The following is a 17,785-nucleotide window of genomic DNA, read 5'->3' on the forward strand; positions in this document are numbered from 1 at the left end:
TGAGCTCTGGACAAAAATTACCTAAAAGGAGCACATTGACACAGACCAGAAGCCTGCCCTCCACAGACTTGTTCTCTGGCCCTGTCACCCATGGCTGGGGTGGGACTTCTTTTCCTGGGAGACCTTTGTAGACCCCTCAGTTATTGGACTCTGCTTTCTGCTTCCTTTGAACTCTGTGGGCCCTCATGTTTTCGAAAGTATTCAACATAAAGAAGGAAGATTTCTCTTACGTGTGTTCACAAAATCTGAAAATATCATGCAACTTTAACTTTCTATTTGTGTCCACCTGAGAAAACTTTAAAGCTGGAAATCACAACAGAACAGGAAGTGACTGTGCAAATAGGTAAGGGCAGTGAAAGTAAAGGGAGTGAAAGCTGAGGGCCCCCTGGGGATTTCAGCCCTGAAGGAGAAGGAAAGTCCTGCGATATGGAAGCAAAGGAATTGATCCAGAAAAGCAGGCAGACGTGCCAAGAGAAGTGGACCAGGCTCCAGAATCAGCAAAAGAACACAGGGTTTTTTCCCATTCCAGCCTAGGAGATTCCCTTCTCAATTTCGGATATTGGTTTAAGCCATTGTGCTGACTGAATACAAATCAAATATGTCTTTGATATGATCATATCTATTTTTTTAAAAAGCTTTTTATATTATATTGGAGTATAGCTGATTAACAGTGTTGTGAGTTTCAGAAGAGCAACGAAAGGACTCAGCCATACATAAACGTGTATCCATTCGCCCTCAAAACTGCCCTCCCATCTAGGCTATCACATAACATTGAACAGAGTTCCATGTGCTATACAGTAGGTCCTTCTTGGTTATCCATTTTAAATATAGCAGTGTGTACATGACCATATCTATTTTTCTCTCTTCAAGGTTCTTACCAATTCAGCTGACTTTGTCAGTCAGCTGTCAAAAATGAAATGGAACAGTTTCAAACCAGTTTATCAAAAAAGACATAAAATATTCTCATATAGGTTTATATGGAGAAAATGAAGAAAAGAGTTACCACTTGTTAACTCCAAGAAAGGGGCTTTCTAAGAGCTTTAAAATGTACTTACATCAGCTTTACAAATATTTTTCATTCCAGTTGAGAAAACTGAGACTCAAAGAAATTGAGTTGCCTCCAAGCAGAATAAGGTTTCATGCAGAAACTCAGATAGTGAGTTAGATTCTTTAAACAATATGTTGGATTTCTGTGGGTTTTTAAATTTTTTTTTTTTTTACTTGCAGAAATATTCTTTTTCTTTTTCCCTGGGCTTCTCTTTTTGGTGGCTACATTTTTACTTTCTGATGATTTTAGTCTATTTTTTGTGATATGATTTTAATCTATTTTTTCTTTACCTTAGATTTTTGGGGAAGAGAAATTCTCTGATCCAGTTTCATTTTTCCATCTAATGAAAGAATATCCTCAGAATTTTATATCTACTGCAGTATGATTATTTTTGAGTCCACAAAATTTCCTGATTTTATAAAGCCAATGCTGACCTCTGTAGAACAATTCCAAAGTTAATTAAGAAAGATCAGCAAAAATATCAAAGTACAGATAAGAGAAAAAATTCTTATATATATATAGCTTTACCAGAAAATGAACTGTATTATAAAGCAGCAATGGTATAAACACAGTAACAGGAAAGTTAAGTGATCAGAGTAATAGAGAAAATAAATCTCTGGGGAGTTCCCTGGCACTCCAGTGGTTACAACTCTGTGCTTTCACTGCTGTGGCCTGGGGTTCAATCCCTGGTCCAGGAACTAAGATTCCACGTGCTGCATGGTATAGGAAAAAAAAAAAAAAAAAAAACCAAAATCTCAGAAATTGTTATATAATCTGTAGTAATTAAGTTTGAAAGTAATATCTTAGATGTTAATATGGAAGAAAAAAAGTTTCAATAAATGGTTACAATATAAATGCCTGGTAATTTGTGTCTACAAATCAGTTTATATTCTCATCTCATAGATGAAAAAAAAATCCTAATGTACTATAAAAATAAATGTGAAAGATTTAAAACATAAAGAGAATTGATAATTCATAAGATCCATAGAAGAATGAAAATGGGCCTGGATTGGTTCTACACATTCAGTATTCTGGCATTAGAAGAAAATATAAAGAAAATGAGCTGGTGTTTGTAAAGATAAAGTTGACAAATGTTTGCACCATAGGAATATAGTTACCATCTGCATAAAAGTTTTATATGTACTTTTAAGAATTAAGGATATGTAAAAACATAATTCCCTAGTGGCTTAGATGGTAAAGAATCCTCCCTTAATTCCAGAGACCTGGGTTCAATCTCTGGGTTGGGAAGATCCACTAGAGAAGGAAAAGGCAACCCACTCCAGTATTCTTTCCTGGAAAATTCCATGGACAGAGGAGCCTGGTGGGCTGTAGTCCGTGTAGTTACAAAGAGAGTCAGACATGACTGAGCATCTAACAAACAACACAAAAACATAATTCACAAGGACAGTATACAACTAGTTAATGTTTTAAAATGAAATACAAATAAAAGAACTAAAAATAGCAAACAGAGCATATGAAAAGGCATTCTGGCCCACTAGTCTTTACAAATGGTTTAACAATGATGCTTAATATTTTAGCCTGTTTATATAAGCAGTTTTTTTAAAAATATTATGTGGTTTGTGCTACCACATATATTTCTTGAACTCTATCCCTAAAAATGTTTGTAAAACTTTTTTTTAATTATATCAAATAATAGAAACATACATTTTTATTCTCCTGGTGCTACCCTAGTTCTCTTCCTCTGTTCACAGATAAATCTCAGAAGAGGTTTCTATTTATTCTGTCTCCAAAACCTTTTTCTCCTATTTAAACTTAGTTGGTATACTCCAGTCTGGATTCTGCAGAATTAACTCTGCCAAACCAGCCCTCATTTTCCCTTAATATAAGATACCATGTTTTAAATGTATTTCTTCCTGAAACATTCTCTCATCACCATTTGTCTCCAGGTTGTCATCCTGTTGTGTTGCATTCCATTCCGGGGTTCTTTTCAGGCTCCTTTTTCTTTCTCTTCACTACATTAAAACATGAAGGTTTCTAAGCTTCAGTTTTTGGTCCTCCTCTTCGCTACTCTATTCCTAAAAGTCCTCATTCCTTTCTGGGCTTTCTGGAACCAGGATAAGCCAATTCCCAGGTTACCACTTCTAGCCATGCTGCTGCTGCTAAGTCGCTTCAGCTGTGTCCGACTCTGTGCGACCCCACAGATGGCAGCCCACCAGGCTCCGCCGTCCCTGGGATTCTCCAGGCAAGAACACTGGAGTGGGTTGCCATTGCCTTCTCTGGCCATAGCACTCTGCTAAGTTCTACAACTGTACATCCAGCGTCAAGTCTTAGATTCTTGAAACTGCATCCTCCAGTTTCTGGTCACAGGAGCTTTTTCTTTTGCCTATGGTGTTGTATATAATGTAGTTGAAATGAATTAACAAATTGATTAATACTTTTATGTTTCCTTCTAGCAAAAAAGGAAGTTCCAAGACGGCTGGCACTTCATTTTTTTCCTTCATCCTCACCTTTTAATCCTTCAAAGGCATAAAACCTGTGATTTAGATACATAACTTTAATGAAATGAATGAATGAAACTGCAATTCCACCCTTTAGTTTGTGAAATCAGTCTTAACATTAATTTAAGAGAAACAAATGCAAAAAGATTTGAAAGTAAAACTTTAAATAATAAATAATTTTAAAATAAAAAGATGAACACTTGTGTAATTAGCACAAAACAAAAATACTGAAATATAAGAGATATAGTAAAATAGATATTTAAGTATATAAGTACATTAGTAAGATTATCTGCAATTGTCTGGTGCCTGCTATGAACTAAATGCTTTTACTTATAGTTGTTTAATACTACCAATAAATGTTTTGACAAATTTAACCGATTAATTTTATGATGAAGGCAGAAAGAAAGAGGCTTTTGAAATTACTAACATGTGGGGGTATGATGAGTTGTATCCATCCATAGTAATTGTTTAAGAGCATACCTCTAATTCCTCAGCTCTTAGACTCTCTTGCAAGCTTGATAATAAAGAGAAGGATTTCATGATTTCTTGCTCTGACAACTTCCCAGGTATTGCAGCTCTGTTCTTTCTTTTCCAGAGAGAAACTGTTTCCTTGGAAGTGCTTTTTCACAACCATTCTGGAATTTTCCCAGTGAAGAATTCCTCCATGCTGGTCTCATTCCAGCCAACCTCTTCTGCTGAACAGTTTGAAGATTTGCTGAAGCCTTTGATGGAACATAGCAGTGACCTGAGCCTTTTGGACCTTGCTGCCATCTGCCAATAACAACAGAAGACCATTGGAACCAGCTGAATGTCCATCTTTAGGGGACTAATCAAATAATGTAGGACTCATCCATTCAGTAGGAAACAATACAGCTATTTAAAAAGATAAAGAAGTTCTCTATAAATGACTAAGATCTCCAGGTTAAAAAAGATAGGTGCAGAACAGTGAGTATAGTATGTTATCTTCTATATAAAAACAAGGGAGAGTGTAATAAAAGAATATATCTATATTTTCATCAGTTAGCTTATACATAAAGAAACTAGAAGGATGTAAAAAACAGTAATAACTTCAAACTGTGGAAAATGTTGGAAGCAGTTGTCAAAGTATACATTTATTCATATACCCAAAGTTAAATTGACTAGTAATTTTTATGGAGAAGGCAATGGCACCCCACTCCAGTACTCTTGCCTGGAAAATCCCATGGACGGAGGAGCCTGGTGGGCTGCAGTCCATGGGGTTGCTAAGGGTCAGACACAACTGAGCGACTTCACTTTCACTTTTCACTTTCATGCATTGGAGAAGGAAATGGCAACCCACTTCAGTGTTCTTGCCTGGAGAATCCCAGGGACTCAGAAGCCTGGTGGGGTGCCGTCTATGGGGTCGCACAGAGTCGGACACAACTGAAGCAACTTAGCAGCAGTAATTTTTAAAATATAAGTTAATCAACTATATTTGAATTTTTTAAAATGTAAATTTTTAAAATAACCATTAAGGGAAATATCAGTAGCGGGATACATATACACTCAAAGTGTCGACTTAAAAAAAGTACTTAAAAAGAGTTGCGAGTTAAGTTTTATCGGGGGCAAAATGAGGACTATAGCCCTGGAGATAGCATTTCAAATACTCTGGGAAGCTGCTCCAAAGAGGTAGAGGGAAGGTTGGTATATATGTGATTTTGGTGAAGAGAGAAGTATATGCAATCAAGCACGTGTTTTTGCAGAAGATTTTGCTAGTCACGAGGGAACAGGTATCACCATGAAGGAATTTAGTGCTTTTCTAGATATGAGGAGATGCAAGAATTGTGCTCCTAAAATCTGCTCCTGAAAATATCTATCTGAAGACCTGTTCTGCCAGTTTTTCCAGAGCACGAGTGCCTCCTTTGGATATCCACTCTGAATACCCATCAGGTGGTGTTGAAGGCCAGCAGCTACAACAGCAGGAGTGGTTTATTTAATCCTTGTAGAGGTAGATGGCAAGTGCCAATGGAAAGTGCCAATCTGTCGTTTTTCAAAACATCTCTGGTGACAGTATTTTGGAAAAAAAACTTTGTATGTCTTCAAGCAGCATTCTAACGTTAGGATTTATCCCAAAACGGGAAGTTTTGTGCTCAGAGTCTGTAACACTGGAGAACAAGGAAGTATATATTCAGGAACAAATGACAATTGTCTATCCATTTAAAAACTTGTGAGTGGAAAACAAAAGCACGAAAAATTTACTGATAGAATTCTGCTGCATGGGAATAATTCAGCCTATACTATTGACATAGCATGGTCATAATTTGGTATTTTAAGAGAAGCAAATGACCTGTTTTAAATGATTAAAATTTGAAAATATGTACCCAGAGTTATAAATGAACTGTCTATTAAATTGTGTGGGATAGGATTTTTTTGTTTGTTTGTTTTTTTTTTTTTGGTTGAGGAGTTTGAGGGATCTTGGTTCTGCAGCCAGGGTTTGAACCCTGGCCACAGCAGTGAAAATGCCGAGTCCCAACCGCTGACCTGCCAGAACATTCCCAGTGTGGGATAAGAATTAACAAAGTTTTTTTTATAAGAGGAAAACTAAAAGCATCTTCCCCCTAAGGAAGCCTTCTGCCAGGTTTCAGCTTCCAGAAAAGCTGCATTTCAGTTATCCAAAAGGGAGAAGCCAAGAAATGTAAATCTCGAAGTATTCATTTAGAGGAACAGCTCAGCTGCAGTGAAAGATTTATATTAAAAATAACATCCGCGCACCCATTCCTATTTAATAATACCACATACAAAGTACCCCGAAGACACCCCGCTGGCCCACCCAGCACAACCCTGCCGGACCCAAACCCCGCCTGCTCGAGGCACCGCCCACATCCTCCCATCCCCCACATGCCCGCCTACTGGCGAGGTCTGGCGGCTGCGCAGCCGCAGTAGCTGCCACGGCCGCTCCCAGCCCGGGGGATCCTGGGACGAGGCCTTTCCGGAAGGACCGACTCGGCGTTGGGGCTTCGGCCCGTGTTCCAGGCCCAGGCTCGTGTTCCAGGTCCTTGCTCCAGGACGGGCCGGTAGCCGCGGCGACGCTCAAAGGGCGGCGGAGGGCGCGGCGGGCCGCTCTCTGAGGTGCCGGCCCTCGCCGTCGAGCGAGACGCCGGGCCGCAGGACGTGGCGGCACCTCCCCCTTGGCCCGGAGCAGAACTGCGGGAAGAAGAGCAGCGCAGGCCGGACCAAGTGAACTGGGTCACTTAACTGCCTCAGGTGATGAATCATCTACACAGTAGTCAGATTTGAGGTCCACAGCCCTCTGGGGCCAGCTGCAGAACAATTTTCAATGTGGGACTGTTGTGTTCTGAGGCGTGCTGCAGTGACAGTTTGCCCTTGATAAGGAAAGCGAACTCTCTTGCTCTTGGGACATCCTCGTTCCCTTTAAAGCTTTCCAGTCGTAACGTCTTTGTCCGGCATACATCTTTGTGCAAGAGGAAGGCGTTCACATGAAAGTGTCTCTTGGTAACGGTGAAATGGGCGTCTCCGCCCATTTACAGCCTTGCAAGGCAGGAACCACACGTTTTTTTACCAGCAATACTCACAGTTCGGTGGTATTGCAAGGTTTTGATCAACTTAGAATAGAAGGATTGCTTTGTGATGTGACTCTGGTACCAGGTGATGGAGATGAAATCTTCCCTGTTCATAGAGCTATGATGGCGTCCGCTAGTGATTACTTCAAGGCTATGTTCACAGGTGGAATGAAAGAACAGGATTTAATGTGCATTAAGCTTCACGGGGTGAACAAAGTTGGTCTGAAGAAAATTATTGATTTTATTTATACTGCAAAGCTTTCTCTTAATATGGACAATCTTCAGGACACTCTTGAAGCTGCCAGCTTTTTGCAAATCTTGCCTGTTTTAGACTTCTGTAAAGTGTTTCTTATTTCAGGAGTCTCTTTAGATAACTGTGTTGAAGTTGGACGGATTGCTAACACCTACAATCTTATAGAAGTAGATAAATATGTCAATAATTTCATTCTGAAGAATTTTCCTGCCTTACTGAGCACTGGAGAGTTTCTAAAACTCCCTTTTGAACGGCTTGCCTTTGTGCTTTCTAGCAATAGCCTTAAGCACTGTACTGAACTTGAGCTCTTTAAGGCTGCCTGTCGCTGGCTAAGGTTGGAAGATCCTCGGATGGATTATGCTGCAAAATTAATGAAGAATATTCGATTTCCACTGATGACACCACAGGATCTCATCAATTATGTGCAGACAGTAGATTTTATGAGAACAGACAATACGTGTGTGAATTTGCTTTTGGAAGCTAGCAATTACCAAATGATGCCGTATATGCAGCCAGTGATGCAGTCAGATAGAACCGCCATTCGATCTGATTCGACACACTTGGTTACCTTAGGAGGCGTTTTGAGGCAGCAGCTGGTTGTCAGTAAAGAATTACGGATGTATGATGAGAGGGCTCAAGAGTGGAGATCTTTAGCCCCCATGGATGCTCCTCGTTATCAGCACGGCATTGCTGTCATTGGAAACTTTCTTTATGTAGTTGGTGGTCAAAGTAATTATGATACAAAAGGAAAAACTGCTGTTGATACAGTTTTCAGATTTGATCCTCGATATAATAAATGGATGCAGGTTGCATCATTAAATGAAAAGCGCACGTTTTTTCACTTGAGCGCCCTCAAAGGACATTTGTATGCTGTTGGTGGGCGAAGTGCAGCTGGTGAGCTGGCCACTGTAGAATGTTACAATCCAAGAATGAATGAGTGGAGCTATGTTGCGAAAATGAGTGAACCCCACTATGGCCATGCTGGAACAGTGTATGGAGGCTTAATGTATATTTCAGGAGGAATTACTCATGACACTTTCCAAAATGAGCTCATGTGTTTTGACCCTGATACAGACAAATGGACACAGAAGGCTCCAATGACTACAGTCAGAGGTCTGCATTGCATGTGTACAGTTGGAGACAAGCTCTATGTCATTGGTGGCAATCACTTCAGAGGAACAAGTGATTATGATGATGTTCTAAGCTGTGAATACTATTCGCCAACCCTTGACCAGTGGACACCAATTGCTGCCATGTTAAGAGGTCAAAGTGATGTTGGAGTTGCTGTCTTTGAAAATAAAATCTATGTTGTAGGTGGATATTCTTGGAATAATCGTTGTATGGTAGAAATTGTCCAGAAATATGACCCAGAAAAGGATGAGTGGCACAAAGTTTTTGACCTTCCAGAGTCACTTGGTGGCATTCGAGCTTGTACTCTCACAGTTTTTCCACCTGAAGAAAATCCTGGGTCACCTTCCAGAGAATCACCTCTTTCAGCACCTTCAGATCATTCTTAGGACCAAGGTGTAAAACCTTTGCAGTGCATCAAGGATGATCCCGTAATTCCCCTTCAGTTGTATCTTCTTACAATGATTGGTACAGTTATTAGATTAAAAAGGTAATTGATGTTATTTGTATTGTTTGGCTTAGTATGTTTATCAAATGGTTAACAAATGTATTCTGCAAATGTATGTATTCAACATAGCTACTTTAACAAATGTAAAAAGCAGAAAAATGATAGATATCTTTTTGTGGTGTTGTGTAAGGCAAAGTGTAGGTGATTGAAGTAAATGTATAATTATGTTCATTATGCTTCAAAGTTGAAAGTTTTCATCTTTGACTACAAAACATCAAAGGGAGGATGCCTGCTATAACCTAAAATAATAAACAAAAAAGGTCACCAAGCCTTATTAGCTGCTTCCCTCTTTTCATGGTTTGTGACATAGCTGCTGACTCACCAAATTGTGTGGGTACATTCAGAATATGTGACAATTCTTTGGCAGACTGGAGGAATATTAACTCAAAAAATAGTATAACCCCAAGTCAGGGTTTCATATCTCTTTCTGGGGAGAGGAAGAGAGAAAATACATTACCACACACATACATATGTATATACATGCATATACATATGTAATTTTTAAATTGATTGGCACTTCAGCTATAGTAAAATTGTAAATTTAAACTCTTCTACGTAGCAGCTATTTCTGTTCAAATGGGAATTCACTACTAGAGAATAAATGTCTATGTAGTCTTACTGCAGTGATGTAGATAAGGACTTAAACATTAAATTATTAATAACAACCAAATATGTCATTTGACTGAATTGTTACTATAGATGAAACTTAACTTTTCCTGCTTGTATGTTGTCTTCTGTAGAGTTGCCTTTATACAGATTATTTAGCAGAGTTCAAGTCTCAGAGAATTGCTTTTGCTCAGTAAATTTAGGCTCTGCTACTTTTCACCTTTGTGTTCAGTAAAACGTATGAAAAAGACAAAAGCATGCTCAACAAAGCTGTAGGTTTTTAAGTTCAGTCTCTCAACTTAGTCATTCTGACATAACTATTTGATTGATTTGAGGTGGTTGCTGTGGTGCTGCTCCAGCCCATGTGCATCCTGAGCTTTGTGTGATCAGTCTTGAGGCTGTGATCTGAGCAAGTGGAAGATGTACTTTTGGCATCACATCAGAAAATGTCCTTTTGGCTATGTCTGAAGGACAGGACCAACTTCAGATTCCCTAAGAAGCCAGCCATAGAAAGCCTAGGACACTGTTGTCTTGCAGGCAGTACTAAAGTATATCTTCAGCCTCTTCAATACCAGAGGCATCCCTACTGGTTGAGAACGACAAGGGGAGACCTTAATGGGACCTTACCAGAAATGGAATCATATGAGTCCTCTGAAGTGAGTGATTCTGAAGAATCTGAAGAGGTACTTCCCTGGAATAATTGCCTGCCTGAAGAAAAAATTTACATATATATTTATATCCCTGTCATAGTGTAAAGAGATTGTCATAGTGTAAATCAGAAACAACCTTGTTATTGACCATCTCAGGAACCAGAACGAAAGGAATTGGCTTCAAGGGATCTGAGCCTCACTGCCCTTTTCATTTTAATGCTTTAATGATTTCTGCATTGGCAGAAAATTTCATACTTCCTATTTTTTTTAATGACTCAATTTTTTATTACTAAATATAGCACATTTGAGTACATTTAGAAAGTAGAAAAAGTAGAAATTATAATAACTTTGTGCATCAAATAAGCAAGAAAGAGCATCTCAGTTATTTCCTTAATTACTAATTAGGTTAAATATTTGCATTTTTCAGTAGCTGTGTTCCTCTTATAATCAAATGTTAATGTCCTTTGCTCTTGTAATACCTATTGGAGTTGCTTTCTTTTTCATATCAAGTTATAGCATCTCTTTATATAATAAATATAATTTAACTGGCATTTGCTTGCATTGACTTTTTTCTCTGTCTGTTAGAAGTTTACAAGACAGGGCATTCAGTTAATTTTTGAGATCAAATTTGTCCATCTTTTGTATTTTGACCTTTTGGGTATAATTTTGCCAAGTTTCCTTTATTTTTTATGTCATTTTGATATATTACTTTTTTGGTGCTAATTCTGACATGCTGAAATGGTACTGTTCTGCATAAGCTTTTCTCTTTTCTTTGTTGAGAAAAGGTTTCTGCCTTCTATTACATTTGACCCTGTTGTTTTGTAATTAAATATTATTTATCCAGGTAAGTTAACTGTTCCACCTATACCCCCTACCTCCAGCCTCACACATCCCACCTCTCATCCTTTTACTTTATAATTTTCTGCAGTTTACAGGTCTCTTGATAATTATAAAACAACTCACTGGTGCTTTGCTAATTAAATATATTAAATCTGGCATTCCTTCCTTACAGATATGGAAATTTTAGGTGACTGAAATGATTGGGATGATACCTGTTTTAACAAGCTGATAGTTTTGGTTTTTTAAACAGAAAATTTAGACTGTAGAAAAATATTTCAAAGAGGATAAAAACTGTAAGCATATAAAACATTTTGTTAAATTTTAATTTCTTGTTTTAGTTTTTCTGATAGGGTCAAAAGTTGACTTTTGTTAAGTCTTCTGATTATAAAAATAATTTGTCTGTTACAGTAAGTTGTTTAGTCGCTAAGTTGTGTTTGATTCTTTGCGACCCTATGGACTGTAGCCCACCAGGCTCCTCTACCTGTGGGATTTCCCAGGCAAGAATACTGCAATGGGTGGCCGTTTCCTTCTCCAGAGGATCTTCCCAGTCCAGGGATCAAACTCACGTCTACTGCACTGGTAGGTGGATTCTTTACCACTGAGCCACCAGGGAAGCCCTATGTAAGTGTAAGTACAGGAAAATAAAAATGACCAGAAGGTATAAATTATCAATGATTCCACATTCAAAGGTAACATGTTAATACAAGATATATTGTGAATTTACCTATGTACAAAGTGAAAGTTGCTCAGTTGTGTCTGACTCTTTGCAACCTCATGGACTTACAGGTCATGGACTTATCCAGGCCAGAATACTGGAGTGGGTAGCCAGCCGTTCCCTTTTCCAGGCGATCTTCCCAACCCAGGGGTCAAACCCAGGTCTCCTACATAGCGGGTAGATTCCTTACCAGCTGAGCCACCAGGTAAGCCCAGGAATACTGGAGTAGGTAGCCTATCCCTTCTCCAGCAGATCTCCCCGATCCAGGAATCAAATCAGGGTCTCCTGCCTGCATTGCAGGGACTCTACAGACATTTGTCAAATATATTGCAAATATGCCAAACCTTAAGCTAAAATCTGGATGATGAAGTCAGTTCAACTTCCAGAGACACACACTGCTATTATTATGGCTTTCTCCAAGTTTTCTAAAATCTATATGTAATTAAATATATTAAAAAAATCTATATGTATTAGAAAGTAGTATATAAGATGTTTTTTCCTTAATTATCAAATGCATGTGCATTAAGAAAAACATTGCATTTATAAACCAGATTAATGCCCATACCTAATTTTTTTCCCATTTGCCTAGAGTAGTATTTCTGTACTTTACCTGTAAAGTAAACATATTTAATCATGTTCCAATTTTTCTGGTTTCTAATTAAAATTATCTTGTTCTGATTATAAAGATAAAATATACACCTTCAGAAAATTTCACTCAAAACTACCAAAACATACTATTGAGAAATCAAAGCAACATTCTGTCCACAGCTCAACTGAAAGACCTTAGGGTAAGTTAACCTCTCAAGGTTCATCTTCCAGTTTGTCCATGGGATGGATGGTACATGTTACTAAATGTATCTATATTAGAATTATAAGGAGATAATAATATAAAGTGATTAGCATAAAACATATACAGAGAAGCATTAGGATAGTTATTACTAATTGACCTTGTACTACATCATGTTTTACTTTAATTTTGTCTTAATGATTTTCACAGATTCTTTTCTTTGAAAGTGTTAAATATCTATACCATATTTTATCCATGAATATGCTTTCATATATTTCCTTATGGGTTATATTTAAATATCTAACCCTAATTTTTTATCATAAATTAAGCAAGATTTAATACTCTTTCATAAAACTTTTTCCATCTCTATTACCCTGTGATAAATTCTAAGTAAAATCTGAGTGAAATAGTGTAGGCTCTTTTACGCTTTTGAAAAATATTTCCAGGAGTGTGTGAATATGTGTTTTCACCAGAATGTGTTTAGTGACTATTTCAAAGGAAATCTTTGCAGTTCTGATTATTTACAGTTTGTACTTATATTTAATTATTGAAAACTGTGAATTTTTGTTTATTGAGCCTGTGCATTTTTTTTTCATATGTGAATTATTTATTCCTTTCTATTGTTTTAAATGTTCTATTAGCTACAACGACTTTTCTCCTCAGTGTCATTTTTATGGGAACAGGGCTGTTCAATTTTTAAAATTCAGTTATAACTGGCATTTTATTATATTAGTTTCAGGCATACAACATAATGATTCGATGAAAGTGAAAGTGTTAGTCTCTTAGCCATTTCCTACTCTTTACAACCCCTTGGACTTCGGCCCACCAGCCTCCTCTATCCATGGAATTCTCCAGGCAAGAACACTGGAGCCATTTCCTTCTCTAGGGGATCTTCTGGACCCAGGGATTGAACCCAGGTCTCCTGCATTACAGGCAGATTCTCTATCATCTGAGCCATGAGGGAAGCCCAAAACATCACAGCTAGCAGAGGATGGTTATAGTATATATTATGAAATGATCACAAGCCTAATTAACTTCCATTACCACACATAGTTATACACTTTTTTCTTGTAATGAGAACTTTTATCATCTGTGCTCTTAGCAACTTTCAAATATTTAGTACAGTATTACTAATAGCCACCATGCTGAACATTATACTCTTGGGACTTATTTGTACCTTTTGATCGCCATCTTCAATTTAATAGTCAAGTATGTCTGTCTTTTTTGTATTTTGACCTTTTAGTGATAATATTGTAGTTGTTGTCCATAGTTCTCATGTCACATTCCTTGTCCTTTATTTTGTTGCTTTGTCAGTGCTTATTTTTAATGTGCTCAGGTAGCATTTACTGCTTGTTTCTTGTTCAAATAGCTTTTCTCTTTTCTGGTTGAAATGAAGATGAATTTTGAAAATTCTTTTATATTAAGAATATTATCTTATTCCCATCTTTTTTCTCTGAGTATATGTCTTACACAAGGTATTTCTTATATTGTAGTGAAATTAGTTTTTCCTTTGTCATTTTTTTTTTTTTTTTGGAGTATCTCCTAGTACTTTTATTTTATTTTTTAAATTTTATTTTTAAACTTTACAAAATGGTATTAGTTTTGCCAAATATCGAAATGAATCCACCACAGGTATATATGTGTTCCCCATCCTGAACCCTCCTCCCTCCTCCCTCCCCATACCATCCCTCTGGGTCGTCCCAGTGCACCAGCCCCAAGCATCCAGTATCATGCATGGAACCTGGACTGGTAACTCGTTTCATACATGATATTATACGTGTTTCAGTGCCATTCTCCCAAATCTTCCCACCCTCTCCCTCATTTTTTTAATGCTTTCTTTGCATAATTTTCCTCATCATGTGATGATGTAATTACCCTGGTATTTGATGTCATTGTTATGGATATGGCTTTTTAGCTTTTCACTAGTTTTCTGTTTCCAAGTTGTTATCCAGTTGTTTTACAACAACTTTTTGAATAATCTTTACTTTCTCACTGAATTTTTATGCTTTTTAAAATCATGTAGTAGAATCTTATTTATAATATGGGCACACTGGGGTCTTTTTCTTCAGTTATAGTGATCTTTTATTCACGTTGTCTTTGGCATGTAGATTGCTCTTTTGAATGGAATTTTGTTTTTATTTTGTTTGTTTCATAACTTAAAGCACTGGTTAATACTTTCAGCAGATTTTAGGTGTAATACAAGGCATTGTGCCTTGTAGGTAATTTTAACAGGGATAACTCTAGAATTAGAATTTAGAATTCCTTTGTTAAAGACAGATATTCTTGGTCTTGTTTTTGAAATATCTATCTTGCATTAACTGGTAGTCTTTAAAATGAGGGAATAATATTTGCATCACAAATACCAAAATTTATTGAGGGGGGCACCTTGTTTTCATATCAGATACTGAAAAAGAGTGTTTTTTGTTTTCCACTGTTGGATTAGAAAATACTCTCCTCGATCACTGATTATCAATTGGCATAGTTTAGAAAGCAGTTTGGCACGAGTAGTAAAAGATTGTCTTCCAACTTTCTCATATCTTTTGAACATTAAATGTATTTCCAAATTAGTAATAATAAATAAGCCCCCAAATGATAATCTCAGCATGATACTATTATTATTGATATTTCCTTTCTAATGTGACCCCCCTCAGACCTTCCATAAATACTTTTAAAAATGAATTTTTTGGAGTTTATCCTCCCTGATTTTGATACATTATATCTGTTGCTGGTATTCGCCGTTAAAGCATATATTTAAATGGTGGAGTGATGGTTAAAAAAGACTTAGATATTCACTAAAGATGATTGCATACACTGCAGAACTGTTGATGTTGTGGTCCTTAAATGTACTAATAATAGATCAGTCAGTTCAGTTGCTCAGTCGTGTCTGATTGTTTGCGACCCTGTGAATTGCAACACACCAGGCCTCCCTGTCCATCACCAATTCCCTGAGTTCACTCAGACTCAACATCCATCAAGTCAGTAATGCCATCCAGCCATCTAATCCTCTGTTGTCCCCTTCTCCTCCTGCCCCCAATCCCTCCCAGTATCAGGTCTCTTCCGATGAGTCAGCTCTTCACATGAGGTGGCCAGAGTACTGGAGTTTCAGCTTTAGCATCATTCCTTCCAAAGAATACCAAGGGCTGATCTCCTTTAGAATGGACTGGTTGGATCTCCTTGCAGTTCAAGGGACTCTCAAGAGTCTTCTCCAACACCACAGCTCAAAAGCATCAATTCTTCGGTGCTCAGCTTTCTTCACAATCCAACTCTCACATCCATACGTGACCACAGGAAAAACCATAGCCTTGACTAGACAGACCTTTGTTGGCAAAGTAATGTCTCTGCTTTTCAATATGATGTCTAGATTGGTCATAACTTTTCTTCCAAGGAGTAAGTGTCTTTTAATTTCATGGCTGCAGTCACCATCTGCAGTGATTTTGGAGCCCAAAAAAATAAAGTCTGACACTGTTTCCACTGTTTCCCCATCTATTTCCCATGAAGTGATGGGACCAGATGCCATGATCTTCGTTTTCTGAATGTTGAGCTTTAAGCCAACTTTTTCACTCTCCTCTTTCACTTTCATCAAGAGGCTTTTGAGTTCCTTTTCACTTTCTGCCATAAGGGTGGTGTCATCTGCATATCTGAGGTTATTGATATTTCTCCCGGCAATCTTGATTCCAGCTTGTGCTTCTTCCAGCCCAGCGTTTCTCATGATGTACTCTGCATAGAAGTTAAATAAGCACGGTGACAATAGACAGCCTTGACATCCTCCTTTTCCTATTTGGAACCAGTCTGTTGTTCCATGTCCAGTTCTAACTGTTGCTTCCTGACCTGCATATAGGTTTCTCAAGAGGCAGGTCAGGTGGCCTGGTATTCCCATCTCTTTCAAAATTTTCCACAGTTTATTGTGATCCACACAGTCCAAGGCTTTGACATAGTCAATAAGGCTGAAATAGATGCTTTTCTGGAACTCTTTTGCTTTTTCCATGATCCACTGGATGTTGGCAATTTGATCTCTGGTTCCTCTGCCTTTTCTAAAACCAGCTTGAACATCTGGAAGTTCACAGTTCATGTATTGCTGAAGCCTGGCTTAGAGAATTTTGAGCATTACTTTACTAGCGTGTGAGATGAGTGCATTTGAGCGGTAGTTTGAGCATTCTTTGGCATTGCCTTTCTTTGGGATTGGAATGAAAACTGACCTTTTCCAGTTCTGTGGCCACTGCTGAGTTTTCCAAATTTGCTGACATAATGAGTGCAGCACTTTCACAGTGTCATCTTTCAGGATTTGAAATAGCTCAACTGGAATTCCATCACCTCCACTAGCTTTGTTCGTAGTGATGCTTTCTAAGGCCCACTTGACTTCACATTCCAGGATGTCTGGCTCTAGGTGAGTGATCACACTCTCGTGATTATCTGTGTCATGAAGCTCCTTTTTGTCCAGTTCTTCTGTGTATTCTTGCCACCTCTTCTTAATATCTTCTGCTTCTGTTAGTTCCATACCATTTCTGTCCTTTATCAAGCCCATCTTTGCATGAAATGTTCCCTTGGTATCTCTAATTTTCTTGAAGAGATCTCTACTCTTTCCCATTCTGTTATTTTCCTCTCTTTGCATTGATCGCTGAAGAAGGCTTTCTTACCTCTTCTTGCTATTTGGAACTCTGCATTCAGATGCTTCTGTCTTTCCTTTTCAACAAGAGTCTGAAATGCAGTACTTGGATGCAATCTCAAAAACAACAGTATGATCTCTGTTCATTTCCAAGGCAAATCATTAAATTTCACAGTAATCCAAGTCTATGCCCCAACCAGTAACACTGAAGAAGCTGAAGTTGAACAGTTCTATGAAGACCTACAAGACCTTTTAGAACTAACACCCAAAAAAGATGTCCTTTTCATTATAGGGGACTGGAATGCAAAAGTAGGAAGTCAAACACCCGGAGTAACAAGCAAATTTGGCCTTGGAATATGGAATGAAGCAGGGCAAAGACTAATAGAGTTTTGCCAAGAAAATGCACTGGTCATGGCAAACACCCTCTTCCAACAACACAAGATAAGACTCTACACATGGACATCACCAGATGGTCAACACCGAAATCAGATTGATTATATTCTTTGCAGCCAAAGATGGAGAACCTCTATGCTGCTACTGCTGCTGTGTCACTTCAGTTGTGTCCAACTCTGTGCGACTCCATAGACGGCAGCCCACCAGGCTCCCCCATCCCTGGGATTCTCCAGGCAAGAACACTGGAGTGGGTTGC

The 17,785-nt window shown here is 38.1% G+C and overlaps 1 protein-coding gene and 1 long non-coding RNA gene across 5 annotated transcripts in view; both read left to right on the top strand.

The window, feature by feature from the left end:
- LOC147366768 (uncharacterized) overlaps positions 1-5,890 on the top strand; it is a 32,112-nt gene extending 26,222 nt beyond the window's left edge. For all 4 annotated transcript variants that reach the window (XR_015169066.1, XR_015169069.1, XR_015169067.1 and 1 more), the window contains one exon: positions 4,103-5,890. This is a non-coding gene — a long non-coding RNA (uncharacterized LOC147366768). The remainder of the gene's footprint in view (positions 1-4,102) is intronic.
- Positions 5,891-6,410: 520 nt separating this feature from the next.
- Positions 6,411-8,930, top strand: KLHL9 (kelch like family member 9). Its single transcript, XM_086414287.1, has one exon. It carries the CDS (start codon positions 6,963-6,965, stop codon positions 8,814-8,816), a length of 1,854 nt encoding a protein of 617 aa, XP_086270413.1. The 5' UTR covers positions 6,411-6,962; the 3' UTR covers positions 8,817-8,930.
- Positions 8,931-17,785: the final 8,855 nt, after the last annotated feature.

This window comes from Bos grunniens, chromosome 8, assembly GCF_055505025.1.
Source record: "Bos grunniens cultivar Pamir isolate PY7600 chromosome 8, Bosgru_T2T1.0, whole genome shotgun sequence".
Classification (NCBI taxonomy): Eukaryota; Metazoa; Chordata; class Mammalia; order Artiodactyla; family Bovidae; genus Bos; species Bos grunniens.

What these genes read in the sequence shown, in the direction of transcription:
- KLHL9 (XM_086414287.1), top strand. Translation starts at nt 6,963, where the DNA reads ATGAAAGTGTCTCTTGGTAACGGTGAAATGGGCGTCTCCGCCCATTTA.